Genomic DNA, 27989 nt, shown 5'->3' on the forward strand with positions numbered 1-27989 from the left:
CCAAAATGGAAAAAGGAGAGAAGGAAGGAAAGGGGGGGAGATCTCACAGAGAAGGTGATTGCTTTTGAAATGATTACCTCCTTCTTCCTCATGGTCAGATGTGTTGCACGAGGCGGAAGGATGTGACAAGGCACAAAGCCTGACCTGAGCTCAGGCTGAACCTACTTAGGAGAGAGGAAGGACAATGAAAACGGGCACACATTTGGCTACCCCCATCGAATCGAAGTCCGGGCTTGAAGATTAGGCATTCCAGGTTGTTCCACTACATTACTCCGCGATGGTGCAGAGCTGAGCTTCCTCATGGGTTGGGAGCCAGGTAGAGATAGGTACTCAAGGACTTGGTACTTTGGAGTCCATGGTCTATTTGATGGCCAGACACGATGAGCAGTGGGTCGTCACGTTTGCCGAATGCCGGTTGCCGTTGACCAAGTACCACTTTGCTGCCAGGTCGTGTGTCCGGGTCATATACGGTGTTGCCTAACTTCCTAAACAGCCAAGCTTTAGGCCATGTTGTGGTGGCTATTTGCTTTTCCAATTCCGATGTAACACAACATAGATAGACTCTAGTAGGTCCCTACAGGCGATTAGTTGGGCGAAGAGTGGTTTGTGCGTCGATCCTTACTCTTGTTCACTACACCAAAGTCAAAGGATTATCATACAAGTGGTGGGACAGCCTAAACCTGCCGGTGCTCACATTCAACAACCTAGGAAGACGCCAGCTGGGCAGCTGCCTTGAAATACAGGCTGAGGCTGATCCCGATGCTAACCATCCACACAAGGCTTCGCAGCGGGCCAAAGTTGCGATTGTCCTGCAGACGTACGTAAATGATGTTATACAGAGCTCGGCAGACCACGTAGCCAAGGGTAAGGACGTTGACGGTGTGAGGATCGACGCCGGCTACGTTGGCAGCCACGACGGCGGCAGAATGGAAACCCAGCGTCTCGAAGGCGTTTTCGGACGCCGCCTTGGCGCGGAGGATACGTTCCTTTACCTGGGTCGGGAATATTTGAGAGAAAGACCTAGGCATGTGGGTCGTGTAGGGACTGGGCGATTGCTTACGATCTTCTCCAGCTTGTCATCAGCGATGATGCTGTTCTGAAGCTTTCGCGGGTTGCAAAGGTCATAATGCGGTCCTGACAATTCGGCGGCGTAGATGTTGGGCAGCATCGCCATCGCAAGAGCTGCCGGGAGCTACGCGCGGTTAGCTCAAGATGCATCGCAGAAGAGTGAGGGCTTACGCACAGTGTAGAGGGAAAGACCCTTCTGGGCAAGATCAAGACCGAAGAAAGCCATTTTTCAATGAGCGCGGCTGATGCGTTGACATATGTTGAGTTAATAGGGTACGGTTTGGTTGAGTGTGGGAGCTCGGGTGTGAATGATTCATGGTGAAAAGGCGAATACTTATCCTACATAAACCATCGGAGGCACGGCCTTCACCACGCCCCGACGGAGACACGCTGCACCGAGGTAGGTCTACAGCCACGGATGGCTTCAGCGCAGGCGGGTCTTTTTATCCTGCAAAGGGCATGGGCATCTTTAGACATTATCTACAGGCACTACCTGTGTAAGTAAAGTGCTCGATATATTAGCTGGTGATGGCACTTTGACACAACGGCAGATGCCAAGCGTGTGCAACACTCGATTGGCCAGCTAGAGCTCAGCCCCTGTCGAACAGCTCGCATTTGGGAATCGTGATGTCACACCCTTGTGTCTGAATTTAGACACACCGACCAATCTGACATTGTCCTTGCATAACTCTTCGGCCTTGACGTTGTGTAAACAAGATCCCCCCAAAATCCTTCCCGGCCCTGTCATTGGGCGTGCGGAATGGCATCACATAAACTGGAACCATTCCGATGCGTTTTCTTTTCTCCGGGCCTGTTTGGTGCGCCCACACGTTTCGTTCAGCCTCCAAGTTGCGACGTTGGAAAAAACAGTTTGCTGTTGAAATCGTTGAATTTTCACCCAGCACCGGAGTCTACGTGCAGCATTTCTAACGGCTATTGGAGCGTTCCGTTTTGGAGGTCAAGCAAGGTTCCTCGTTCTCTCACCTGAAGAGAATGCAACGTCTTGGCATCTACGGCGCCATACCCCCATGAAGTTCACGGCGTGTGATCCTCACCCTGGCCGCGGAACACGACGACACAGCAGAGTATCGTTGGAGATGCTCCTATACTTTGACGACGAAGTCACTGCAGTATTTCTGGTCACCCACTCACATCTCCGCCAGATTCCCTCCCTTACAATGGAGGGCAGCCTGTTGGCAAGGAGTATGAACTCCGGCCAATGACGAGCGCTCTCTGGACGCTCTTTTCAACCAAGCCCTGACTCTGCAGCTTCTTCGATGCACTCATCGCTCTGCATTTACCATTTCACCGTCAGGATTCGACATGGCTCAGCAGAAAAAGCACGAAACAAAAGGCCGAAGTGGAAACTTTCTTCGAATGGGCGCTTGCTAAACCAAAATCATCTGTGCAGGCGATGATGCGACATTGTACGTTCCCGAAACCCCGACAGAAATTTTTTCATGAAGTCGCTGACTGACTTCCGCCAGGGCGGCACTGCGAGATATGCGACTGACTCGAAAACTTCCAAACCCTCATAAAGCGCGCCAAATCCCCCGCCCGACTCATGCGCCCAGCCCAGGGTTGGCCAGTCTCATCTAGGCTCATGCTTCCTGATGTTAGTGGCAGCAGGTTTGGCACTCTCGCCATCAGTGTCGGACGAATCAAGTGATTCGATGGCGACAAATCCCCATGTTACTGGGGAACTGACGGCGGCCGAATTCGCCGTTACGAATCTCCAGTGAGATGTCAACGTGTTCCTAGATATCATTCACATCCGCAGAGTATTGGGAAGCGTCAAGCGACGAGATTGATGCCTGGGCAGGACGCAAGGTGGGAGGTCCGTCGATGCTTCTTGCTTGCAGCAAAACAACTCGTGAGCGAAGGAATATGGCGGCTACAAGCATGGCTTTTGCGATGAAATGCAAAGAGGGCACCCGAAGCATGAAACAAACGGTGGGATGCGAGCCCAGCAAGAGAGAATCAACCCAAGAGGAGATCACAGGTGGGATCCAGATTCAAACAAACAACATGCATCCTCGGGCTGCAAATGCGTTGAAGCAAACAGCAAACGGAAAATACATGCGCCTCTGGAATGCGGCGAGTGTAGGGATGCTGATGAGACCGCACACAGCACTGGGAATTTGGGTTGGTCTAGACGAATGCAGCATGGCGGCGTAGCATGCTGCTTCATCAAGCCAAATGAGGACCCCCCAACCAGCACTTTTTTCATCGAGATACATATTACCCATCTACATCAAGCTACCTCGCTAACAGGGTACGTACGTGTCGCATTACTTAGAGAGAACCCAAGGGGGGTTTTTTGAGTGATTGAGTTGAGAGATGATGAGCCGAGACCTGTAAAGACGCCCCCCCCACTCTTTTGTTTTACCCTTTGCTCTTTCTTTCCCTTCCTACTTTTTCCTCCGGGGAACGGGCGCGGTGCACTCGGGCGGGAGAAGCGCTAAACACTCTCCCCAGGTCCCCCAACAGACAAATCCTGATCCATAAACTGCAAGGAAGCGTGCGCCGCAACAAGCGGGAGGGTCCGGTCCAGGCGTCCTCATTGGAGAGACTATCTTGCAAGAGAGATTACGCGCACTGTACTTTCTCCTTTTCGCCCCTCCTGCGCTCTTCATCTCTGCGTCACGCATTCTCATACTTTGGCCTGTTAAGGACGGGCTGTCGCTGTCACAGTGCCCAGCTTCTCCGATAACAAATCTTTTCTATCAACCCCCCCAATCTAGCAACTGCCCATTCGGCCTGTGACTTCCAGAATCACCTACTCGTCCACCGGCGCCCGTAGACGGACAAATTTCTGGTCGACCATCCACGACGAAATTCAATCGCAATCAATTGTCACGACCCAACACCACCCCTTTCATCCCTTCTGATCGTTGATTTCATCTCTGCGACGCACGCGAAATATCGTCGACATTCCGTTTTTCCCCAAAACGGATGTCGCGACAGCTCATGACATGACTGAGGTCGGGCCTGCCGACCGCTCCAGGCTTTTGCGATCAAAACGCGATGAATTCACGTAAGTAATCGCATCATGTAATAGAGCTCGCTTCTACGAGCCCAGCGATGCCAAATTTGTCGTGTTGACACTTTTTAGCTCAATTGTAACGTCGAGGAAGCGGAAGCTTCGCCAGCTCTTCGCTGTCGCGACCGAGAGCGATGCACTCCCGACGAATGACTTCGCGAACCCCGACGCGCCGCCCACCTCAGCAGCCGAACTGCAATTTTTGCAAACCTGCGACATTTCACAGTACGTTTTGCATGTCTCGTCACGCTTTTTATTCAAGCGATTTGGTCGCGTCCGGTTGCTCTTGCTGCTAGTTCGTCGCTTACACCACTTACAGAGGCCGAAAGCTGAATGAAGCGAATGTTCCCGCCCGACCTCAACTGCGCTACGATGCGTTGAGGCACTCCCTCGAACGTTCTGGCCTTTTCGCACCAGAGCCTACGCCCGCGTCTGCTACAAAGCAAGATGCCGTCATCGAATCCCAAACGAACGAAGCTCCTCTACCGTCGCAACGGCAGCCTGTAGCCGAAACCAGCGATGGGAAGGGCATCCCACCGTCACCTCGAACAACCGCGGGCGCTCCTCTTCCTTCATCACTTCCGCCGAAGCCCCCAACACCTGTGTCCGTTGCAGCGGCACCGGCGACTTCGACTCCATCCGGCGTTGCGAGACTATCCGTTGTACCCGCCCCGGTCCCCTCGCCGTCGCCAGCTGCGGTTCCCCCAAAGGATCCTCTTCACGCATCGCGACAGGAGGCTAGCGAGGCTGCAGATGCTGCAGATGCTGAAGTCGCCGAGAAGTCCGCTCCCTCTCCGGCGCGGAATGAGTCCAGCGGCGTCTACAAGCAGCCGGAATCCCGGTCAGCCGATGCGTCCCATGTAGCTCCCGCTCAACCCTCTCAACCCGCTCAACCCGCTCCTCGACCACCGGCTACTCAACTGCCCCCCCCGCCCGATGTCAAGCAACCGGAGGAAGCGAAGTCTCCGGCTGTGAAGCTGCCGCCCGATGTCTCGAGGGCAGCAGAAGGGTTCTCTTCGCCGAGCTCGACCACACAAACTGCCGCGACACCGGCTGTTCATGATGTTTCCACAGATACCAGCCCAGACAATGAAGGTCCCCAATATTTGGAACCGGCAGAGGTTCAAAATGAGACCGACGCAGCGGACGGTGCCGAGCAAGCTAAGGAATCTGATACCGGACATTCTTCTGATGCCGATTCAAACCATGCTAGAATTCCGGACGGGCCCGAGGCCCAGCTTCTGCAGGAGTCCATGGCGATGGACTCTAAGCCAACACCAACAGCAGCTCAAACCGCCGCGAAGGAGCCAACGCCCCCTGCCGTCCCTGCCGTCCCTGTTGTCCCTGTTGTCCCTGTTGCCACTTCGAAGGAAGCGTCCGAGCAAGCGACGCCGTCTATCCCACCCATTGCGCAAGATGCGCCTCTGACGAAGGTTGAGCCAATTATGTCTGCCGCAGTCAAAGAAATCCCAGACAGCCAGGAGTCCCAGGACGCAGACAGAATGGATGTGGATCAACCCGCCACTACCCAAGCAGAAGAAAAACCTTCTGTCAAGGTACAGGACACTCGTGCCGAATCAAAGACAGCCGAGACTCAACAAACTCCATCCCAAGCGCCAGTGGAGACTCCGCAGGACCCTGAGCGAGCGGTCACTAGAACTGCGTCTGGCACAATAAGACAAAAGTCCGTTGCCGAAATCTTGGGAGGATCGACACCTATGGACTCTGCCCAGACCGGCGTGGCCGTCAAGGTACCACCCAGCCAGCTGACGCCAATGACGGCTACTCCCAAGTCCCCGACCAGGCCAAAAGTCTTTGCGAACAAGAAGAAGGAGAAGGAGAAAGCCAAGAACAAACCGTCCGCGGTGGTCTTTGGCAAGCAGACCAAGCGGTCCGTCGACAAGTCCCTAATGCCCAGTCAGCAGAAGCAGAGTTTCCTCCCCACAGACGACTACTTCACGCCACTCTTTGTCCAAGGCTTTACTCAGACATCAAAGTGGATGAAGCCGATTGAAGTTGTTCTCAACCAATCCCACAAGACGGTCTCTACCCCGGACGCCTATGTGGCTATCCAAGATAACCAAGCATGTCGAGTGCTTCGCCGAGTTTATCACCTTCAGCAGCACGACAAATGGTCGCTACGGCAGCCCAAGAGATGCCCAGAACCTGTTCGCCCAGAGTCCCACTGGGATGTCCTTCTCCATGAGATGAAATGGATGAGGACGGATTTCAGAGAAGAGAAGAAGTGGAGACTTGCGGCCGCTCGCAATCTTGCTCACGCTTGCGCGGAATGGGTCGCCTCGACCGAGGATGAACGCAAGGAGCTTCAGGTCTCTTCCTATATCCCGCCGTTGCCACAGCCAGCCGACGCCGAGGCTGACATATCCATGGCCGAGACCGCGATGGATGTTGTTGATGCTCAGGCAACCCCTGAGCTGGTACCCTCCGGAGACCAAGACTCTCCCGAGCACGTCGACGAGCTGCAGGAAGAGGCTATCGAGACAGTTGCGCCATCCGCCATATTTGCTCTTGAGGAGGACGACGTCGTTTTTGAGCTTCGGAGCTCTCCGGCCACTGATCAGCTGCTTCAGGAGCTCCCGATGTACGGGACGCCTCTGAAGGTTCCTGCATTTGACTTCACCGGCCCTGAGTTCGACCCCGATGCACACTGGCGCCGTCCCGCTCTTCCGCTAAGCAAATATGTTGAAGGTGAGATGAAGCTTTCCTCGGACGGGCCTCCCAGGAAGCGGAGCCGATACCAGTACGAGGAGGAGGAAGACGACGATGACGAGAGGGTGGTGTTTGGATCTCAGCCTGCAAAGAAGATGAAGTTGCCGCCGCAGAACACAGATGTGGCCTTATTCAATCCCGAGATGAAGCCAATCAGAGACCGGCTTCACGCAGGCCATCAGTTCCGACCCCCTGCGGAGTACCAGATGCCGATGCAGAACTTCTACGAGTGTCGCAGCCCCTCACAGTGGACCTTGTCCGAGGATGACGAGTTGCGGAGCCTCGTTCGCGAGTACTCGTACAACTGGTCGCTCATCTCAAGCCTCCTCACTCCGAGGTCTCTGTTCAACTCGGGGGCAGAGCGGAGGACGCCGTGGGAATGCTTTGAACGATGGATCAATCTCGAAGGCTTGCCTACAGACATGCAGAAGACACAATACTTCAAAGCCTACCAGAACAGGATTGATGCCGCCAACCGCGTCATCATGCAACAGAACCAGATTGCTCAGCAACAAGCCGCTGGCTCGACGACGCCGGCGACGCCGGTCGCTAGGCGCAGACCGTCGACGCCTCTCAGAGTTGAGCGGCGGCGCAACCAGAAGCACTTGACGCTGATCGACGCTATGAGGAAGCTGGCAAAGAAGCGGGAGACAGCAGCCCAGAAGCAGCAACATGCCACTCAGATGGCTGCCATGCGCAAGGCCAACGAGGCTGCGCAACCTAGAGGCCCCACCAAGACACCCAGGGACTACAGCTTGATGAGATGGGAGCGTGACCAGCAACTTGCCGAGAAGGTGGCTCAGTTTCATCGGCGCCAGGAGGACCAAAGGAGGATTGCCATGCAGGCGCGGCAAGGTCAAGTCGCTGCCCAGATTGCAACCACTCCTGGCGCTGGCCAGGCGCAGACAAACGCCGCGGCGCAAGTCAACGGCACCATTCCCCGTCCGAACATGCCCAACCAGCTCGCCGTTCCTGGCCAAGCCGGCCGAGGCCGTATGCCAGTGCAAGCACCGACGGCCAACATGGGCGGCGTTCCAGCCCAGATGGGCGGGCTTGTGCCTCCAGCCATGCAGATGAACGGAGTCCCTCAAGCGCAGATGCAAGCGGCGATGCAGGCCCAGCATAGAATGCCAATGCCCAACCCTCAACCCGACGTCAATTTGATGCTTCAGGCTCGCCGCATCTCGGAGCAACAACGGCAAGCTGTTCAGTTGCAGCAGGCTCAACAACAAGCCCAGCAACAGGTCCACCCACAGCAACCGCAGCAGCAGCACCAACCACAGCAGCAACAGGGTCAGCAGATGCATCAGGGAACGCCCACATCTCACGCATCTCAATCCCACTCACCGCCCAACATGCGGCCTGCTTCGGTCAATGGTATCAATGGCGCCAACGGGGTCAACGGGGTCAACCAGCAAAACATCTACGCCAACGCCCAAGCCTTGATGGCATCGGTCAACAGTGCTAATGGCGTTGGAGTATCGACGCCTCCAGCTGGTGGCCTCCACATGCCGAACGGTACTGCGGGCTCCCCTCGGCCCCTGACCCAGGTGCCTGCCAGCATTCAAGTCCAGCTGAACAACCTGGAGAATCAGTACAGGGCAAAGAACCCGAACCTGACACCCGAGCAGGTCCGCCAAGCTGCCACGGAATATCTCACGCGCTTGATGATTGCACAAAGAACGAACATGTCGCAAAATGCTATGAATGCGGCAGCCGGCGGTGGAGGTGCCGCGTCCCCCGGTATCGCCAATGGACTTGCGGCCACCACCAGCCCGCATCAATATGCTGCTCTTCTCAGGCAGCAACAGCAGCAACAAGCGGCGGCTGCTGCTGCCCAGAATGGCCAACCTCAGAACGGCCAGCACCAGCAGACGCACCATCAGCAGCATCACGGCCAACAAGCCCAATTGCACCATCAGCAGCAACAGCATGGCCAGCAACACCATGCTCAGCAGCAGCAAAATGGCCAACAGTCTCACGCCCAGCAGCAACACGTCCAACCGCAGCATACCCAGCACCAGCAACACCAGGTTCGAGCCCAGCCAACGCCACAGCCACAGCCCCAGCCAACGCCACAGCCACAGCCCCAGCCCCAGCCCCAGCCCCAGCACACGCCTCAACCTCCTCAGCCCCAGCAGCTGCTGAAGCAGGCTCAACATCAGCAACAACATCAGCCCCAGCAGGTCCAACGAACCCCTTCGGGTCAGCCTACTCAGCCGGTGCAGCAGCACCTTCAACAGGCCCAGCAGGTCCAGAAGCCTCCAACTCCTCACACGCCCGTTCAACAGGTTCAGAAGCCTCCGACGCCTGTCGCGCCTGTCGCGCCTGTACAGAAGCCTCCTACACCGCAGATGCAGAAGGCCCAGACACCGCAGATGCAGAAGGCCCAGACGCCGCAGATGCAGAAGGCCCAGACACCGCAGATGCAGAAGGCCCAGACGCCGCAGATGCAGAAGGCCCAGACGCCGCAGATGCAGAAGGCCCAGACGCCTCAGACGCAGCAACAGGCGCAGGCTCAACCGCAAGCGCAACAACAGGCCCAGCAGGCGGCACAACAAGCTCAGCAGCAGCGTCAAGCTAGCGGCAGCGCAACACCCTCAGCTACGCCCGCGACGTGAGCCGTGTGAAGCGTACAATTCCTAACAGAACCACAATACAAAGCCACTATGCGAAGACGATTCGAAAGTCTGAAGGCTAGCGAAGAGGAGTGCCAAGGGTGTGGCGAGAGCACACTATACGGAGAGAAGCGGTTGCGGAAGGCGCGGACGGATGCCCGTAAGGGAACGGAAAGATCAGGGCACCTTCGCATTGTCGTCGCGCCGTTCGCGGCCCCGTCTTGCCACAGAAACACCATTTTTACAGTTTTTCTTGTTTGCGAGTTAGATGGCGTTAAAACGAGACGGGAGAGCACCGGCGGCGCGAGCAGACGGAAATGTACATAGAAACAACACCCCACCAATTGTGAGATTCTCGCTGTCAACGGAGAGGTTTGGAAGCAAAAAACATCCTACCAACCCTAGGTTTAGGTTGTAGGTAAACACTTATAATGCGAAGACGAAGACAAGATGGCGGCGGTTGCCGCTGTAGCTGTAGCTGCAGCACCGAAGAGGGAACTTCCTGCTACTAGAGAGTGTGGTGGAAGACAAGCCTAGCTGCCGGCCGACGAGGAAAAGATGAAATGACGAAAGAGAAAAGAAAGCCACCTCGGTGTTTGGTCCCATCAGTCGTCCGTGATCCATCTTCCCCGCTATCCTACTCATGTTGCGATCTTGAACCGAGACGGGATGCAACGATGTCCGGTACACGCGCAGGTCCATTTCATTTCTTCTAACACGGACAAACACAACGTCATTCATTCTCTTGCCACCTGACTTTTAGCTTGTCGTTTACCCCATAAATCAACTACAGCCAAGCCATGATGCATTAGTGAGCTTCAACATCGCCATCAGACAACTAGCGGGTACTTGCGACAATCATTGACAAAGCAGATCAATTTCATCATATCCACCCTTGAAGAAGAAACGTATGTCTTTTGGAAAGAACCCAGCTCTATTGATATACACCCAGAACGCCGCCGTCATGCTTGGGCCTCCCAGAATCGCCCAGGAGTGCGTTACATGCCCGATTTTTAAAGGGAACCCAACCGCCTTTAAATGGCATTTGCAAGAAACCCATCGATACTTGAATATCACATCGGTCGAGACTATCAAGCTAAACCTGGCCCGGGCCCGGGCCCGAACCGGAGCCGTTCCCCCGGCTGCTGCTCCCTCCGTCGAGCAGCAGCTTTGGCTTGATGTAGTCCTCGTCCAGCTGCCTGAACAGACCCGCCGCATCCTCGGCGCCATGGCTGAAGAGTTGTCTAATGGCAGACGTTGCCGAGACGTGATGGGGTGCCGTGGCCACAGCGCCCGCGGGTTCGGTTTGCGCGAGAAGGCCACCCGACGTCACTGACGATTGCGAGGCGCCAGGGATTGTTGGGCTCCTCCGGCGAGGTTCCCGACGCGCCGGGGGCGGGAGGTCCGACGTGTCAATGTCGCTTTCCAAGTCCGAATCCGTCGTGTTGCCGCTGCGGCCCAAGAGGTCGGTCCTCTCGACCTCGGAGTTCTTGCGGCTGTGACTCGACTGTCTCTTGATCGGATTTGGTGAGTGTGAGCCGGACACATAACTACTGCGCTCTCCTCCCACGGGTGGCCGTGCGCCGTTGCGCAACCCAATGTTGTCCAGCGACAGGCTGCCATTCCGTCGGGGAGTGTAGCCAATACCAGTGCCGGTGCGCTTAGCATACTGACCGCCGCTGAACGTTTCAATATCGAACTCATCGTCGCTATCGATCTCGTCTACAACCCCGGTCTGGATACCGAGGATTTCCAACATACGCGCCGTTGTGCCACCGAAGATGATGACGGTAAGCACTACAACCACCAAAACCGTGGCCTTCAAGGCATACGAGTTCTCGCCAGTGAGCAATGCCGCAAGAGCAACGCCGACGGCTCCGCGTAGGCCAGCCCAGAAAAGCATGGCCTGGTAGTTATAGGGAAGCTCATCGCTCACGTCTCCGCCTCTTCGACGAGCCCTGTAACGGATGACCCAGTTGATGAGACGGGATAGGGGGAATACCGCCACCCATCGCGCGGCACAGACTGCGCAGACGGTGATGATAATTAGTAGAGGTCGGAATTGCAAGGCGTTATCCGTGAACAATGCGAGCCCGAGGTAAATGAAAATGAAATTCTCAGACAGCTGAGCAAGAATCTGGAATATGAACTTGGTCGTAAGCTGGGTTCGCCGAGACATGTTGAAATAGGCGTAGTGCTTCAATGTAATGCCACAAAACAGCAAAGATACAATGCCTACGAGATTGTCAACAATACACTCAGCTGGATAGAAGAGTAGGGGCTTATTAGGAGGTTCTTACCGGACATGTGAATGGCATGGGAGAAGAAGTAGGTGGCATATGCAACCAGCACAACGAGGCAGCTCTCGTTCTTGGGGTATCGTCGAATGTATGTGAGCTTCAGAAGCAGCGCCATTAGAACGCCCACAACCACACCAATCAACATACTACCGAAGAAGACAATCAAGAAGATGCCGATACCCTCGAAAAAGCTCAAGAAACCAAGCTTAGACGCGTCACCTTTCTTGTACTTCTGAGCCGTGTCGAAGATGACGATAGCAATGGCATCGTTAAGAATCGACTCGCCAAAAATAATGGTGTACAGTTTGGGATCGACCTTGTACGAGTTGAAGATGGCCAGAATCGTCACAGGGTCGGTAGCCGACAGAGTCGCGCCGACAGAAATAGCATCGACAAACGACATGCTGATGGATTCGACCCCCGTCAAGGCGTAAAGCCAGAGGATGAGACCGATCACTACAGCCGATAGGAACGTCCCGGCGAAAGCGAAAGTCAAGATTGTGCCCATGTTCCTAAAGAAATTGGCCTGATGTAGCTCGTAGCCCGAAGCTAGGATGATCGGAGGAAGCAGTAGGTTGAAGAAGATTTGGTAGTCGAAGCTGATCAGGTTTCGGATCGAATCGCCAGAGGTCACGAGCAGCAGAAGGCCGACAGTCATTCCTGGAGCGGGTGTTAGATGCTACCCAGCAGGTGGCAGTGAGACGACGGGGACGAACCTGCAAAGATGGAGATGACGGTCTCGTGTACGGCCTCAATTTTTCTTTCTTGGAGGAAGTAGCTGGTCAGGAAAGCGGTGATGAGAAGCATGATGGAGATGAACAGCGCCCATGCAGCGAAGATCTCCTTTTGGGAGCCATCGGAGCCTGCGGAATATGGTCAGTCGCAAACATCGTCGGACACGCAAGGGCCGGGAAGGGAGTGGCCGGCAGCATACTCTCCGGGTCGCCTTCTTCGGCGGCGCGTTCTGGCACGGTCATATCAGCTTGCGCTCTTCAAGTCGGAAAGACAGGGGGTCGAGAAGACGTACGAACAAGGCGCAGGGCCGCCCCGGTGATATCCGTCGCCGATACCATGTTGAGATTGCGGGTTTGCGGCGGTTTCGGCTTTCACGGATTGGCGACGGAGTAAGATCCAGAATGGAGGGGGAAGCGGCAGGCAGGCCAGCGGCTCGCGCGTGAGCTCCGAAAGCGATGGATGACGATCATGAACAGACCGGCTCGTCGGACGCCGCAGAGTCGAAGATGGGGGAGTCGGTTCGACGGGAGTTCGTGGACCGGCGACGAGGGTGGAAGGTAGCTTTCGAGATGTGTCGACAGGCTTCAATGACAATGCGAAGAATACTAGGCTGGCTCTGACTTCGTAGAGGTGTCCACTGGATGTACAAGTGCAGGCTACGGCAGAAGCCAGCCACTAGCCAGCGGCGGATGGCTGAAAGTGGCTCTCAAGACCTACGGTGATTGGTCGTCGAAAGGGTCGCTGACGGGTTTGCTTGCGCAGCCTCGGCGGGGTGGTAGAGCTACAATGGGGTGCGGGTAGGTGTAACTAGCAGAAGGTTGAACGTTGAGCGCCAAGCGTGGGTCTCGAAGTACCTGGTACCGGGGACCCAAGGGAGTCGTAGCTGCTTCCTCCCGAACATGGATTAGATACAACTGGCCTGTGGCCCGTGGGACGCGGATGCAACGACCAGGATTAACATTGCTATCAGAAACAGACAGCAGGATAGATATCTGAGAGTAACGCCTGAGATGTTTGAGAAATCTCTTTCATCCTTTCTTGTTTGTTTACCTACAACCAAGATATTCGCTGCTTTGCGCTATCGGAGAGTCCATTCGAATCACATTTGTGTTGGACCGAGCTTGGCCGTCGCGAGCGTGAGAGAAGGCATGACTTCATATGGCATGGTATTGGCACGTGCTTGCTCCATCCGCACCAGCAGAGGTCTAGATCTCTGTGGATGGAATCTCGGCCAACGCGGGCCCAACCCAGCTGAACCCCAGTATTTTCCGCAGCGGAAAGAAGCCCAGACCCATTGGACACGATCGGAGGGAGCGTCTACGCGGAGGGTGTCGTGGATGGTGGCACTCGGCGCCTGAGAGGGTGCTGCCGTAGGACTTGTTAGGAAGTTGGGGTAGCACTTGATCAAGATCACTCGTGAGGGGGACTCCATCAGCCGGATGGATGGTACCGTCAGCCGGAGACGGCTGTTCTTCCATATACGCGACGACACGGGGTTGCGATCCGACATGAGATGACCAGATGGTGAGATTGTGCCCTACGGTACCTTACTTGACCTAAAGAAGTCTTATGCAGAGCGCACGAGGCTTGCACACGAGTCCACGATAAGTAATGGAGGAAACACGTAGAGGTTGGGTTTCTAGAGGAAGGAGAGGTATTCTGGTTTCCCCCTCCCTCCCTTCTTCTCTTTCACTTCCTCTTCCTCTTCCTCTTCGTCTTAGAGTCGAGGTTGCTACATGGTTGCTCGGAAATTAAAACAAGCCCGTTGATTCATTCGTCCCGGTCGATTGAGAAGAAAATGACACAATGACAACGTCGTCGTGCAGGACTTCTAGATAGCGCAGAGAGCCAGCGAACGGTCAACACCCGGGAACCAAAGAAACCCCTAAAAAAAAAAGATAGGAGCAAATGGGGCGGGCGGGACAAGGAGCTACGGGCATGACGTACTGGATGCGGGGGTACCCTTGGGAGGGAACACGACAGGCCTGGAAGCAAGGCCTGCCTGCCCGCCTCTCTTCTTTCACCGTTCGGCGTCACTGTGCGATGCCATCGCGACTTACCTAACCTAGGCAGGAAATGCAAGCGGCAGCTTAGACTCTCGGTTACCGGGACTTACCCCTTCTTCCCTCTTCGGAGCCTACGCCGTCTTGCTAGCCGTGGAATATTCTATCAAGTCCACCACTCAACTGGCTTTATCCCAAACGATTAAATACAACCACTTCCCCCCTCCACCTCCACCGCTGCGTATCTGGAACCTCACTCACACAGCTTGTATGAACACCTCGCCACCACAACTACCACCCCCAGCAGCAGTATACTAGCGTTAGGTGTGGTGTATGAGCGTATATCCATTCGACTACCTTAGTCTCCTCTACCCAACGTGCTACTCGCTGGGCTTGCAGACAGGCCCAAAGACGTCCTTGTCAGTTCGTCACCCATCGACAGCTGCATTCTCCCTCGCCTCTTCTTACGACCCCGTTCGGCGGCAATCCGCCCCCTGGATTCTCACCAGTACCACCGGAACCCGACGGCGCATTCGTCTGCCGCTCTCCCGCCACCCGCTACTCGCACTGACAAGTATCGAGCTTGTCCAAACCAGGCATCTTCTTACCTGAACATTAGGTACATTGGACATTCAGGCGCAACCCTAGCACACCACATCAGTGGGCGGTCCTCGCTCTCATTCGCCATCACCTGCTCTTGCCCGCTCACGACTGCATAGCCTGGGCTCGAATCAGGAACCGACCTGCACCGGTTAGTTGGTCATTCCGCTAGGGCGCAGTTTGCAGCCAGCGAATGACGCAAACTCCTGCCGCCGGCTCTGTCATCGTCAGAAATCAAATCACCCCGTACCAGCAGCCCGTGTTCGGGGTCTCGTGGCATCCTCCTACTTGACCGCGTGACACCCGCACAACATTTGTTTTTTTTCGGCCACGGCCGGCCTTTCTCACAACCACCACGCAGCGCATTCGACATTTAAGTACGCTTCTCCTAGGGGTTGATTACTCGTCCAGTCTATCGTCTGCTGCCCAGCATCGAAACTTGACGCCCAATTGAACGACCGCTCCCCAGGTTGCCCCGCCAGTGGGCTTGTCCGAATCCCATCTTCCGAATCGCTCCATTTCGTGGGTGTTGTAGCCTGACGCCTTTCGCGATCGAACATGCCTTCATCACAATCTCGTTCCCCCAGGAGGGGCCGTCCGATGCCCTCCATCGAGCAGAGCACCCAGTCTGCGCAATCAAACCCCAAACAGGAGAGAGGGGTAGCCAGTGAGCGATCGCCATTGCTATTCCCGACCAGCGATGACGAGGATGACGATGTCGCCGACGGTAACTCGTTTCTGGGAGACCAAGAGGACACCCAACAGACCAAGAGCGTCTGGTATCTGATTCTCCTCACCATCAGCATCGGCGGTTTGCAAATTGCATGGTCTGTTGAGCTGTCCAACGGGTCTCCCTACCTGCTCTCCCTGGGGTTGAGCAAATCATTGATGGCCTTGGTGTGGATTGCTGGCCCGCTTACCGGCACGCTGGTTCAGCCCTACGTTGGCATGCTGAGCGACAACTGCCGTCTGCCGTGGGGCAAGCGGAAACCCTTCATGCTCGGCGGAGCCGTCGCAACCATTATCTCCTTGATGTTCTTGGCTTGGACCAAAGAAATCGTGGGCGGCGTCTTGGGGCTTCTCGGCGCAGACCTCGAGTCTCAGGCCGTCAAAAACACCGTCATTTGTGTCGCTGTCGTGGGCATCTACGTCCTCGACTTTGCCATCAACACCGTGCAAGCCGCCATCAGGGCCTTTATTGTGGACTGTGCGCCGCCCCATCAACAGGAGGCCGCCAATGCCATGGCAAGTCGAATCACAGGTTTTGGAAATATTATCGGATACGTCGCGGGGTACGTCAACTTGCCAACCTACCTCTGGTTCCTCGGCGACACCCAGTTCAAGGTCCTGTGTGCTATTGCCAGCATAGCCCTTGCAGTAACCATTGTGGTGAGCACGACTCTGATCAAGGAACGCGACCCTCGGCTCGAGGGCCCTCCAGTTCTGGGCAAGCCCGGTGTCTTTTCTTTTTTCAAGAAGATATTTGCGTCCATCAAGCGTCTGCCGCCTCAGATCAGGAGGGTTTGCCAAGTCCAGTTCTGCGCCTGGATCGGCTTTTTCCCGCTGCTCTTCTACACCTCCTCGTACATTGGCGAGATTTACGTCGAGCCTTACCTGGAGGCCAACCCTCACATGACCCCGGAGGAGCTTGATCGACTTTACGAACGCGCGACCCGGATCGGAACCTTTGCTCTTCTCATCAACTCCGTAGTCAGCTTGCTTACGAACGTCTTCCTCCCATTCTTCGTTGCCCCCACCTACGACAGTCAGCCGATCGGTGACCTCCCGGCAGACTCCGACAGCGCAGACTTTGAAAACGAAAAGTCCTCTTGGCTCGATAAGCTGCAGATTCCCGGCTTCACCCTCAAGCGCGCATGGTTCGCCTCCCTCATCCTCTTTGCCGGCGCCATGTTCTGCACCGTCATCGTTCGCACGGTAGAGGCAGCGACGGCTCTGATCGGTCTGGTGGGAATCACTTGGGCAATGACTTTGTGGGCACCCTGGGCCATCATCAGCGCCGAGATCAGCCGAAGAGATGCAAAGATCCGGCAAGCGAAGCAACGGCAGTTTAGCCCCAGTAGGAATGCTGAGGGTCCGGCGTCGCCCTCCTTGAACTCAGTCGCCGACTCCGACCTGAGTGACGGCGAGGAGACCGACCAGGCAGGTGTCATCCTCGGTATTCACAACATGGCCATCGCCGCTCCCCAGATCATCGCCACCGTCGGCTCGAGCATTATCTTCCGAATCTGGCAGAAGCCCCGCGGTACACCAGGCGACCATTCCATCGCCATTGTTCTGGCACTCGGCGGTATCGCCGTTTTGGTGTCGTCCTTCTTCGTGGCCAGCATTAAGGAGAGCGCATCGATGCCGGCTGACGCCATGATCGTCGCCGAGGAGGGCGAGGGTACCGGGGAGCCGGGGAGCCGTCCCGGCACGGCCCGAAACCGCAACAAGAGCTACGAGCATCTCCCGCGGGCCAGCATTAAGCGTGCGACCCTCACGAGAAACAAGAGTTTTGGTGGTGCCGAGTACTGAGAAGCGGAAGGGTACTTGGGTTTTCATTCATTTGGCGCCGGAATTACATCAAGGAAACGTGAAGAGAATGGACTGAAATTCTTCATCGTCCATCAGCCTTGAAATTGGATTAACGACTTTGGAGACATGCGAGGAGTTCGGACTCATGAAATGACCAAGGCAGAAGGGCTCTGCCAGCCTTCAATTTCCCTCTTCCCCTTGTTTTTCTCTTTGTTCTTCTTCTTGAGTCAGGATAATATGTTGGAACGGAGTGCATCAAAGGGAACAACAAGACAGGGATAGTATTTTCCCTCTTCACTTTCACCGTCATTGCCTTAGAATGTGGATGGACAACTAGGAGGAGAGTCATGTTTGAAGTAGAATGCGAGATATAAGAAGCAGCTTAGCCTGCTTAGATTGGCACGGCACGCAGCCGACGAAACCACGCTATGAATCAAACGCCCAGTTACTTCAACCTTACAGATAGAAGCCAAAGTGAGGCCATGTGCAGTAATTTTACACAGAAGCACATAGCAACAGTATAGATGACTTTCATGCAGGGGCCGTGAGGGAGATTTCCAATTATACCCATCACAATTACACACTGCGTTATTCTTTCTTTCGTACAGTAGTCCATTGAGAGAAATGCTCGCGTGATCCTTCATACATTGATAGACGCAACAACAAAAAAACATGCCTGCAATGCCTTTGTCTTTGATCCCTTGAACTCGTCAAAGTTGGTCAAGGGAGCACGACATCCCTCCTTGGTGAAATTGCCACAGGGCACAGAACTCCATAAACTCCTCTCGGCCTTGTCGCCACGGGTTGCGATAGGGTTACCGACCCAATGCATCCTGATTACTGTCCCCATGCCAAATCGTATCCTATTGCTGGTTATGCGGTTTTTGATTGATTCTTTTTCTTTTTCCTCGGTGCCTATCCTTGAGGGAACTCGCATCAACGTCGTCTCGGTCGTGGGCCGTTCTTCGTCTTTCGTTTGTTCGTCATCGTCATCGCTGCTTGTCGTCGACGTACTCTCCGCCGTCGTAGTACATTTAATTCTGCTAATCGAACATGTCCGCCCCTGTCGGTCGGCTCGAGCTGCTTCGTCTACGCTCCTGTCTCCTCCTCCGACGGTTATCGGCCGCTGCGGACCCAACAGGGTTAGTCTGAGGTGCGCTGGGCGAAGGGCTCATCTGGCTCCAGGTACCATGAGTATTCTCGCTGCCTATGCTAGAGACAGTAGCGCCAGCCATCGGCGTCGATTGTACCGGCGGGCCTCCCGAGTAGTAGGCCGAGTCTTTTGGCTTTCTGCCCGCAGCGAATGCGGGGTTCGGCGGCGGCAGGGGGTCTCCGGCCTCGACAACGTGCTCCGCTGCTGATTCGGCTCGTCTCTGACTCGAGTCGCGGCGGTAACGTCGGCCACTGCCAACTTCGATTCCGGATAAACTGCTGACTGAGCCGCGTCTCCTCCTGCTTTCCCCGCGCCTGTTGGCGGCCGCTTCCTCTTCGGTCAGTCTCCGTAGCGTAATGTTTCTGTCCTTGTCGTCGTGAACCCTGACTTTGACGCTCACAGGCTGCGAGCGCTCCGAGTGGGCGCGGCGGCGGTCCTCTTCCGCTGCGAGCGCACTGGCCGACGCAACTGCAGCAGCCGCCGCCTCTTCTCCGGCTCTCCTGCGTTTAGACGAGTCTCGTCGACGGGGCCTCCCGCTAGGTGACATGTAGGCCTCGCTCTCAGACTCGCGGTGGAGTAGTCCTGCTGGGTCCGGGGGCATTGGAGGCATGCCGACTGGTTCGACGACATCGTGTCTTGACATTGTTTGCGAATGACCGACAGGGTAAACAGGAGGCCCTCCTGGCCCGGTGTGCATCATCGGTGGCGGGGGTCCCGCAGATAGGGGTGGCATCGGTGGCCCCCCGTAGCCGGCGCCAGCAGGTCGAGGCTCCAGCTCGGAAGATTCGGTCAACTGTGTGATTTCGGTGCTCAAAGCCGACATCGGCGGTCTCGGGCGACGTCCGCTGACACGCCGGGAGCCCCGTCGATCGCGGGAAGGTGATGAGAACCCGTCTGCAGTGTACCTTGATTCGGTGAATCCCGACCTCATCTCTTCTTCGTCTCGGATTCTTTGCTCCTCTGTGCGCTTCGACTTGCGGTCGGCCAGCTTCTTGGCAAACCACCCCAGACCCAAGCCGGCCAAGATGCCCTTTGCGGCCCCGCCCGCGGGACCGGCGGGTGGGTCATCTTTCCGTCTGGACGGGCTGACATATGATGAGTACTCCGAGTCCTCGAAACTGTACTGCGAACGGGTCCTTGCATGCGGGGGTCGATTTGTTCGTGGCTCGGCAGCACTGAGAGCTGCGGCTGCAGCTGTTGGACCTCCAGGGGGTGGTAGGATGGAACCATCACGAGGTCCACGTCTAGGCGGTGGAGTGTCCTCGGTCCAGTCGGTGTAATCGGTGTATTCACTGGTGGCAGGGTAGCTTCGGCTTGGGCGGCGTCTTGGGGTCTCTGCCGAAACCGCCGAGTATTCTTCGTCGTATGGCTGCTTTTCCTTTCGCTTCATGAGATTGGAGACCAGCTTGCCGGCCCCAAAGGCAGCGCCGACGCCGAACAGCTTCGACATGAAACCGCCTCCAGACTTCTTGCCATCCCGTCGGGAGTCCACTTCGGTGAACTTTTCGTCTTCGAGGTATGTGTATGAGCCCCTTCTAGAGGTGAGATAACTCGCCGAGCCCCGCCTAGAACCTATTACCTCTGGCCCGCGGCTGCGACTCCTCGACTTGGATCTCTCGCGGCTGAGCTCCTTCTCCTTCTCCTTGGACTTCTTGCGACTGAACAGGGCTGCGATGGTCGCACCGGCCGCAAGAGGCGCCAACCATTTGCGGCCCTTGGACTTCTCAGTGTACACGTCGCTGTAGTATTCCGACCCCGTGACGCCGCTCGGGCCTTCAGAACGGCCACCGCTGATGTAGACGTCGCGACCACGATCAGCGCCCTCGGCACGGTAACTGAGAACGAAATAGACGAGCAGAAGAAAAGCGACCCAGAGCGAGTAGATGATGAAGGTCCACTTGGGCGAGCCATAGAGCGTTAGACCGAGGGGAACCTGGATAATGCCGAGGAGCGCAATGAGCCTTCCGCTCCAGCGATGAAACATCTTCCGGATCGAGCGTCCTCGAATGTGTCTCACAAGCCGGCCGCCTATGATCTGTAGCAGAAACATGACGAAGATGGCCAGTCCTATAGCATGGTGCGGGTTAGTCAAACTTCGTTCGGGGCCGACGGCGAACCAGCCCAGGGCGAAGACGGCGATAAGCATCAGCACCGCGAGGATGTTCAGTTGCGCGTGATAAGGTATCGCATAGCCGGGCTTCGCTGTGTAGAACCGAGCCGTGAAGACGGAGACCGGGACGATAAGGAGGAAGATGATGGCGGCCATGACGCCGTGGGCGAGCACCAGAGTGTGGTACTGGGCGACCGTTGAGAAGCGATTGCCCATGCCTAGGTTGCACGTGTTAGTCGGTTTCCTCAGCCGGTGCACGACCCGACGCATACTGACCATTGTATTGCATCGTCTCGAAGTTGAGGCCGACTAGGTTAGGCAACAGGAAGGTATTCTTATCAAAGTCCCAGGTGCCGTCGCCGACCGACATTGTGTTGGAGTCGTACGAAGCGACCCCGGGCGCCGAGAACCCATCTGCCGGCGCCATAATGGCGACGACGGACAGTAAGGACCTTCAGTCGATGGTGCGGTCGAGATGCGGAATGCGGGATACCCGTTTGTGTCTCTTTTCTGCCGTAGACGACTCGATTCGGAAAGGGACCCCCGAAAGAATGTATTGTCTTGGAATGAGGTGGCCGGGGATGGGAGTCCCTAGATATCGGTCGTCGTGTAGCCCGGAGGTAAGTGGGGGATTTCGGTGTTGGTGTTGGTGTAAGTTGGATGTGGTGAAGCAAAGAAACTCTGCTTCGCGAAATGGCGAATGTGAACCAGGAAGTCTCTCGAAAACAGACCTCGAGGTGAACTGTCCTTGGAAACCGGGAAATGGGGAGAGGCTACGCAAATTTCTCCCAATGGAAGAGAGAGGGAGAGAGTGAGAGGAAGAGAGTGAGTGAGTGAGTGGGTTGGGTTGCGCCCTCTGTCTGTGAGCTCACCAGCAAGCGCAGGTTGCTGATCTGCGCTGACACCTGGAACCCGACCCGACCTGCAGACGTGGTTGCGCGGGGTAACGAGGCCTTGCTTGGCGCCACACCCCCCTGTGCTAGCGACCGTCAGCAATCTATCGATTGGGTGAAGCTCTTATCTGCACGTGAAATGGGTCCACTGGGTGACTGGGTTGCCAATCCATTCAAGCAAATGGGTGGCTGGGGCAATTTCGATGAACTGAACCCAGGCGCAGCTTGTCTTGGGGCTCTTGACAGAACCTTTTTATTTCTCCACGTCGAGAATCGAGATAGAGATTGTGTTGCTCGATACAACGAAACGTTGGGAACTGAACAGAAGTAAGGTGTCTTCCAGGCTGAGGAGGGGGGATGAGTCACCCGTGTAACAGCATACTCCCTCGACCGCTTCTTATTCTTAGCAGCGAACAAGTGCAGCCCAAGACTCTCTTTCCCTCGTCAGTCAAAGCGGCGTTCCACCGTCGGACACGTCAAGCTGCACAAGCGGCAACGTCACCCAACCTCGACTGACTCCGTTTTCCCAGCCATCCAATTCGCATCGAGTCTTTTTTTCATTTCAAAAATCCTCGAGGCTGACATTCAATGCCCCTGAATACGAGCCGTAGACCCCCCCTCCTTGGTTGCATACCCTCATTCTGCAGTCACCGCCCTTTTCCGCAATCCTGTCCATAAACCCGTCGTGTACGGGCCGGTCCGCTTCTTGCGCTTTTTTGCTAATTTTCAAGGCATTCATTCGTCCCCGTCTGGTCTCCACCGACTTGGGTTTGTTTCAGGAACACACACGGCGACTCTTATGTCATGAAAGAAGTCGTCACAATTCGTGGAGGCTCTTGGATGACTCGACCGAGAACCCGCTGTTGGGCACGAACGGATACTGCGTACCTATTGGTCCTGGGCCATGACATGTCACGAATCCTCGCCAGGAATCTCGTCTCGTAACAGTCCCCTTGAGGGTGCGTACGGTCAACGTCGAGGAACAATTTGCTTCCATTTTTGTCATTCGGAGTTGCCTACACTACCAGTGCCAGCACTACAAACATGAGGACGGGGAAACCACTGATACACCCACAGCTTGGACCCGCCCGATCAGTGGTGCCCGTTGGAGCTCCCGTTCGAACCATGCCCGGGAGCCCTTGCCAGCACGCTTCCGTACCTTGAGTAGTCGTCCTTGGGCGAAGGGACAAAGTTCTCGGGCTTTAGCCCGGCACTCGACTCAAACACACAGATGATGTCCGACCCTCCGAACAAAAAGGTCGAGATCTCGTCGCCTTTCTTCAGCTCTTGTCCCACGTGCACCGACAACTTGACCGACGAGACCATGGCCATGCCGATCGGCAGCACGGCCACCTTGCCGAGCACCGGGTTCTCGATGACTACCAGACCCCTCGTCTGCAGGAATTGGTACCCCGGCGAGTCGGGCGCCTCTGGCCTGCACTTGGGGTCCTTCTCGATGTCCTTGGCCGTCAGGAAGAGCTTGCGAATGGGTCGGCACTGTTGGTCCACCTCGAGGTAGGCCGCGCCCTGGATGTTCTTGGCCTCGATGACCTTGCCAGAGACGGGCGCGTGCTGGCGGTGATAGTTGAACGTGTTGAGAAACGCATGCATCCACACGCCCCCCTTGAATTCGTCTGCGAACTTGCTGCCCTGCAGCAACGTGCCAATGGTCCACGGAAGCCCCTTGATCTCGATGACGCCCGTGTCCTTGATGTTGACGATGCTCTGGTTGGGGAGGGAGTTGTCGTAGGTGCAGTCCGCAGGGTAGGTGATGACTCTGTCGTCGTCCTTGTCGGCGATGGGCCGCATGCCCTCTTTGAGGTGTCGAGAGAAGAAGTCGTTAAAGGTGTGGTACCCGCCCGGGGGGATTACCGCCTCGTGGAGCGCATACTTTGGCGAGTCCACAAAAGTTTGGAACGTCTTCTCGTTGATAGACGCCGGCGTGTCCATGAACAACCCGATGAGCTGCGCAAACACCACGATCCAGCTCGACAGCGGGCTCAGGGGCTTGCCCACCGAGCTTGGATGGATGGGCGTCTGCAATCCCAGCAGCGGCTGCTGGTCAAGGATAAAGTAGAACAGACAGAGAATATCGTAAATGTCCTTGGCCTCGACGTTCTCGGTCGGTGTCCACTTGAGCATCTTGTTGGCGAAGACGAAGAAGCTCTGGGCGTCCGATATCTCCATGCTCTCCATGAACTCTGGGACCTTCTGCTTGGCCGACCGAACGGCCCTGGTGAGGTCTTCGGACTTGACGAGGGACATGAAGAGAATGATTACCGGGTTGAAGTGCATAATGTCCTGGCTGCCGACGGGCTCGTTGGTCATCGGCGGCAAGGCCTTCCACGATTTCCCCCTCGTTGCCCAGCCCGGGACAGAGCCCGGCAGGGCGACGAGAGGGTTAGATGGAGGCGGTTGGAAGCCGATCTCCTCGTCGGTGGCAGTGGGAAGGCCGGGCATGTTGATAGTGATGGATGGTTGTTTTGTTGTTTTCTGAAGAAGAGAGTGCTTAAAAGTCTGCTTGAATCTCAATGGTCTCTGGCACTGGACGGTCGAGAGAGGTCTGGCTACAATCAGTCGAGCCGGGTAGTTCAAGCCGCTTTATAGTCGCGGTGGACGGCCTCGTTACATACGTTGAGCTTCAGCCCCAAAGATAGGAGCATCTGATCGTTTCCATGTCGAGGTGTGAGCAAGACTCAAACGATGACTGATGGCCCGTCGACCAGCCGCTCCGCATGTGGAGATGGCTTCAACAAGCTCGGTCGACTGTCTCACAGTCACTCCACGTATCCGCAACCCCGCGCGGGTGTCTCAGTACTCCCGTCTCGGCACTCACTCAAATGTTGCTAGATCGAAGCACAAGACGGGTATGCCAATTCAGCCCAGTTGCCGCCAGGCTTGATGGAGCACGGTTAAGGCTTTTTGCATGCCAAGCCGTCAGATCCGTCTTGTACCTGGTCTCAATGTTGCTTCGCCTGGGCGATATCACTTCTCATGGCAAGGGACTCTGCTGAGCAAGTAGTTCTTGCTCCTTTGATGGAAATATAAACCATTGCTTGTTCTTCATGTTAGTTGGTAGGCCGTAAGAAGCTTCAGGTGACAAACTCCAGACTGGATCGACACCTTGCCTGAGAATCCGGCACCCAGAACGTCTTCATTTGTGGGCCGTATCACTAGTTGGCCGGCTGCGACTGTTGCGTGAAAGCGGGCACCAATGAAGCATTAACGTGGGCAACCGACAACTGACAACGAACGAACACAAGATGGCCTTTGACCTACTTCACTCAACGGATCTCTTTGGTTCTCTCGGCGCCGTCCACGTTCGCGCCATCGTTTTCACTTGTCCTTGTCTCGCCCTTGAGTACTTTCGGCATACGTCCATGTCCATGGTTCGAGGTGAGAATCTTGACGACAAGCAGAAGCAAGCGGGTTGGCGACAGCGGAACACAACAGAGGATATTGATACTGGCAGGATGATGACACAGTGAAGTGCAGATCTCTGCATTCCATATTCGACCAGGCTGGAGAGTTGATCTACTATAGCACATCGTGACATGCCACCCGCAACCGCCAGCAAGGAGGTGTTACTGCATCTGCATGAATCAGGGGAGTCACGGAGCGGGAAGAAGCGGACCCATTCCCTCGCTCATAGAAAGGCCTCAAACCAAGACGGGATGGTCCGCGGTTAGCGGGGAGGTTACGGGTCTGCAAATCCATGCAACCGTTCAGCTTTAATGCCGCCAGCCAACGAGTATGCTCTGCCAAGCCTCTCTATTACCACAACCGGCGAGACAGCCAGAAGCAAGTCTCAAATATCCGCAATTTCCATGACAGCGGCTTCACCGCATCGTCAAAATATATTAGCGACTAAACGCGTTAGTGTTCTTGAGAGGGAAAGAATACTGCCTTGGATCGAAATAATTGAATGGTTGTAGGTTTGGCTTTTGGGACAGACAGTTGAAATAGTAGCAATCATCAGATCTATGTTGAAACCTTTATCTTCCCAGCATTACCTAACTCAATGCTGAACACTTCTCAAGGACAGGGAAAATATTCACCTAGCCGTTGGCACTATTGGCTCAAATCTGCAACCCCTCGACGGTTCACAGGAATACAAGGAAGCTCTGCAGCTTGAAGAATCAAAAAATACAGTTTTCTTATTACTATTAGGTATTGTGAGGTTTGATACACCCAACCACGGAGCCTTGAAACTCTCAGATGAGGAGTGGTGGTGGGTTGTATATTCCGTGATTGGTGAGGCTGGGCTTGGTCTCTAAGCAGAGCTAGAGACGACTCCGGGGTCCTAGCTGAAAGTATTATGGCCGTACTCGTGTCACGCCCGGCAGTAGAACCGAAAATGTTCAGGAAGACGAAGCCCATTCTCTATAAACATCTACGGCGGCACAGGTACTGTGGATTCGTTAGTACGTTATTCCTTGACGTGAGTTATAAACCACGGGTCTTACGGGTTGGACGCAGCACCGGCCGTGATCCAGACAAGAGACTTGTAGTAGTAGTTGCCAACGAACGTCCAACAGATATGCCAGCGGTAGTACGCCTCCTCGGAGAAGTGAGGGTCGTTAGGTGTGGCCCTGGAGTCGTCGGCGCGGGAGTGGATGAAGAGCTTCTCGTTCTCGTCGAAACCTAGATTGAACAGGGCTCCGTTGCCGGGCGAGAAGATGGGAATGGCGCCGTTGGAAACTAGCTGCAGGTTGAGCTCCATGCCGGAAGAGACTGATCCCGCGCTACCCAGGGGCTGATTCCAGGTCAGGGCACCGAGGGCGTAGTCCCGGAAGTTGGTCTGGGTCTCATTGAGGAAGTACTGCGTGTGCGCGGCGGGGCTTTGGCTCTCAGGACAGAGGCCAGCTTGGGCGGCGCCCGAATGGCAAGATGTGAGGTAGGTCTCGTCAGAGCTGCCGTTGCGAGGTGTGAACTTAAGCCAGAAGGGCTCGGTCTGGTTTGTGAACTGGGCGGTGGCCAGGCTGGCGCCCAGAAGGGCGAGAATGGAAGTGCACTTCATCTTGAGGGTCGTGGAGTTGTCGGATGGCTTGTTGAGAAGTGGTTGAGGGTGATGATACTAAAGAATATGAGCCCGTCTGGTTCCCGACCTTGAGCTTTATACTGATTGTCGAAGCATTCAACATACCTTGACAGAATCTGAGATATGACGTTTCGCGCCTCGAGTTGGGTTATAAATGATAGGTGGCGCGGGTCCTTGCCGAAGACGGATACATATGTGCTTGTAAGAGGGCAGAGCGGCGTAGTTTATGACCGGGACATCTATCTGTCATCCTCCTTCCTGTTTTTAGTTTCGTACTTTCCCTGCACTCCGTTGTGTCTTTCCTGACCTGGGTCTCAGATGACCGAAAGCCCAAGGAAAGACGTAGTGGAGAGAGGAGAGAGGAGAGAGGAGAAGGGGAGACAGATGGCCGGGGGAGCCGCAACTATGCCTGCGGAACTCCGCCGAGCTACACGCAAGTGGGCTCCTGACTGCCTCGTAAATCTGGTGTCACCTGGAGGTGACATGAACGCGAATTGGGCCCAGTAAGAGGGTCAAAGGAAATGCTTCAGCAACGTGTTGTCGATCATCACCCACTATTGGGATCCATTGATAGGCATGAGGCAAGCGCAAATGGACCAGTAAGGGCAGGGTCTGATTTGCTAGGTGTGGCTGAAATCTGGGGAAACCATCTCGACCTTCACGGTTGTCTGATTTGGATCGTCGTTCCCTTGTTCACAGGGTGACACAGCGTTGAGCAAACCCTCCACCGACACTGAATGTTCACATTGCTGGACAACAGGTTTGACTATGTCCACACAATGATGATGAGGATTGTGATGATGATGCTGAGTCTGTCTTGACCCATAAATCAAACACCCACAGAAACCGTGTAACCTTAGTACGCGGGTCGATTTCCAAGTTTCCGCCCATGGGTCGATCTGGAGTTGATGAAGTTGATGAACGGAAAAGAGGAGCAAACCAGAGGTCTAGAACCTCATGCGTTTCAACGAGCAAGCAAAAGTGGAAAATGCACATCTTGGTTCTCCTCCTTGACTGTGGAAAAAAACTTCAAAATACCCCTAATTCCTGCAATGTGTGGATTGAGTTGACTGTGGTACCTGTGAACCGGGACGGATCGACGCCGCATGCACGTCATCAATGATGGCGGTACGCTTCTTAGGCTGAATCTCCAATGCAAC

General features: G+C 55.4%; 7 protein-coding genes across 7 annotated transcripts; 2 read left to right on the forward strand and 5 right to left on the reverse strand.

Annotated features, from left to right (window-relative positions):
• Positions 1-704: 704 nt before the first annotated feature.
• CH63R_02318 (Membrane protein) lies at positions 705-1294 on the reverse strand (the record flags this gene model as incomplete). Its single annotated transcript, XM_018297293.1, has 3 exons — positions 705-992; positions 1061-1192; positions 1244-1294. 3 exons carry the CDS (start codon positions 1292-1294, stop codon positions 705-707), a joined length of 471 nt encoding a protein of 156 aa, XP_018162109.1.
• A 2749-nt stretch (positions 1295-4043) lies between these two features.
• Positions 4044-9462, forward strand: CH63R_02319 (Myb and hsa domain protein; the record flags this gene model as incomplete). Its single annotated transcript, XM_018297294.1, has 3 exons — positions 4044-4105; positions 4184-4336; positions 4431-9462. The coding sequence occupies 3 exons, from the start codon at positions 4044-4046 to the stop codon at positions 9460-9462; spliced, it is 5247 nt and encodes a 1748-aa protein (XP_018162110.1).
• Positions 9463-10555: 1093 nt separating this feature from the next.
• Positions 10556-12832, reverse strand: CH63R_02320 (Sodium/hydrogen exchanger; the record flags this gene model as incomplete). The annotated part of the gene is made up of 5 exons (XM_018297295.1): positions 10556-11694; positions 11760-12419; positions 12476-12622; positions 12694-12723; positions 12787-12832. The coding sequence occupies 5 exons, from the start codon at positions 12830-12832 to the stop codon at positions 10556-10558; spliced, it is 2022 nt and encodes a 673-aa protein (XP_018162111.1).
• A 2823-nt stretch (positions 12833-15655) lies between these two features.
• Positions 15656-17632, forward strand: CH63R_02321 (General alpha-glucoside permease; the record flags this gene model as incomplete). Its single annotated transcript, XM_018297296.1, has 1 exon — positions 15656-17632. The coding sequence occupies one exon, from the start codon at positions 15656-15658 to the stop codon at positions 17630-17632; it is 1977 nt and encodes a 658-aa protein (XP_018162112.1).
• A 1043-nt stretch (positions 17633-18675) lies between these two features.
• On the reverse strand, positions 18676-21322 carry CH63R_02322 (Integral membrane protein; the record flags this gene model as incomplete). The annotated part of the gene is made up of 2 exons (XM_018297297.1): positions 18676-21113; positions 21172-21322. The coding sequence occupies 2 exons, from the start codon at positions 21320-21322 to the stop codon at positions 18676-18678; spliced, it is 2589 nt and encodes an 862-aa protein (XP_018162113.1).
• Positions 21323-22880: 1558 nt separating this feature from the next.
• Positions 22881-24248, reverse strand: CH63R_02323 (Phosphatidylserine decarboxylase; the record flags this gene model as incomplete). Its single annotated transcript, XM_018297298.1, has 1 exon — positions 22881-24248. One exon carries the CDS (start codon positions 24246-24248, stop codon positions 22881-22883), a length of 1368 nt encoding a protein of 455 aa, XP_018162114.1.
• A 1901-nt stretch (positions 24249-26149) lies between these two features.
• Positions 26150-26808, reverse strand: CH63R_02324 (uncharacterized protein; the record flags this gene model as incomplete). Its single annotated transcript, XM_018297299.1, has 2 exons — positions 26150-26198; positions 26255-26808. The coding sequence occupies 2 exons, from the start codon at positions 26806-26808 to the stop codon at positions 26150-26152; spliced, it is 603 nt and encodes a 200-aa protein (XP_018162115.1).
• Between the last annotated feature and the right edge of the window lie 1181 nt (positions 26809-27989).

The sequence above is a fragment of the Colletotrichum higginsianum genome, chromosome 2 (assembly GCF_001672515.1).
Source record: "Colletotrichum higginsianum IMI 349063 chromosome 2, whole genome shotgun sequence".
Lineage (NCBI taxonomy): Eukaryota > Fungi > Ascomycota > Sordariomycetes > Glomerellales > Glomerellaceae > Colletotrichum > Colletotrichum higginsianum.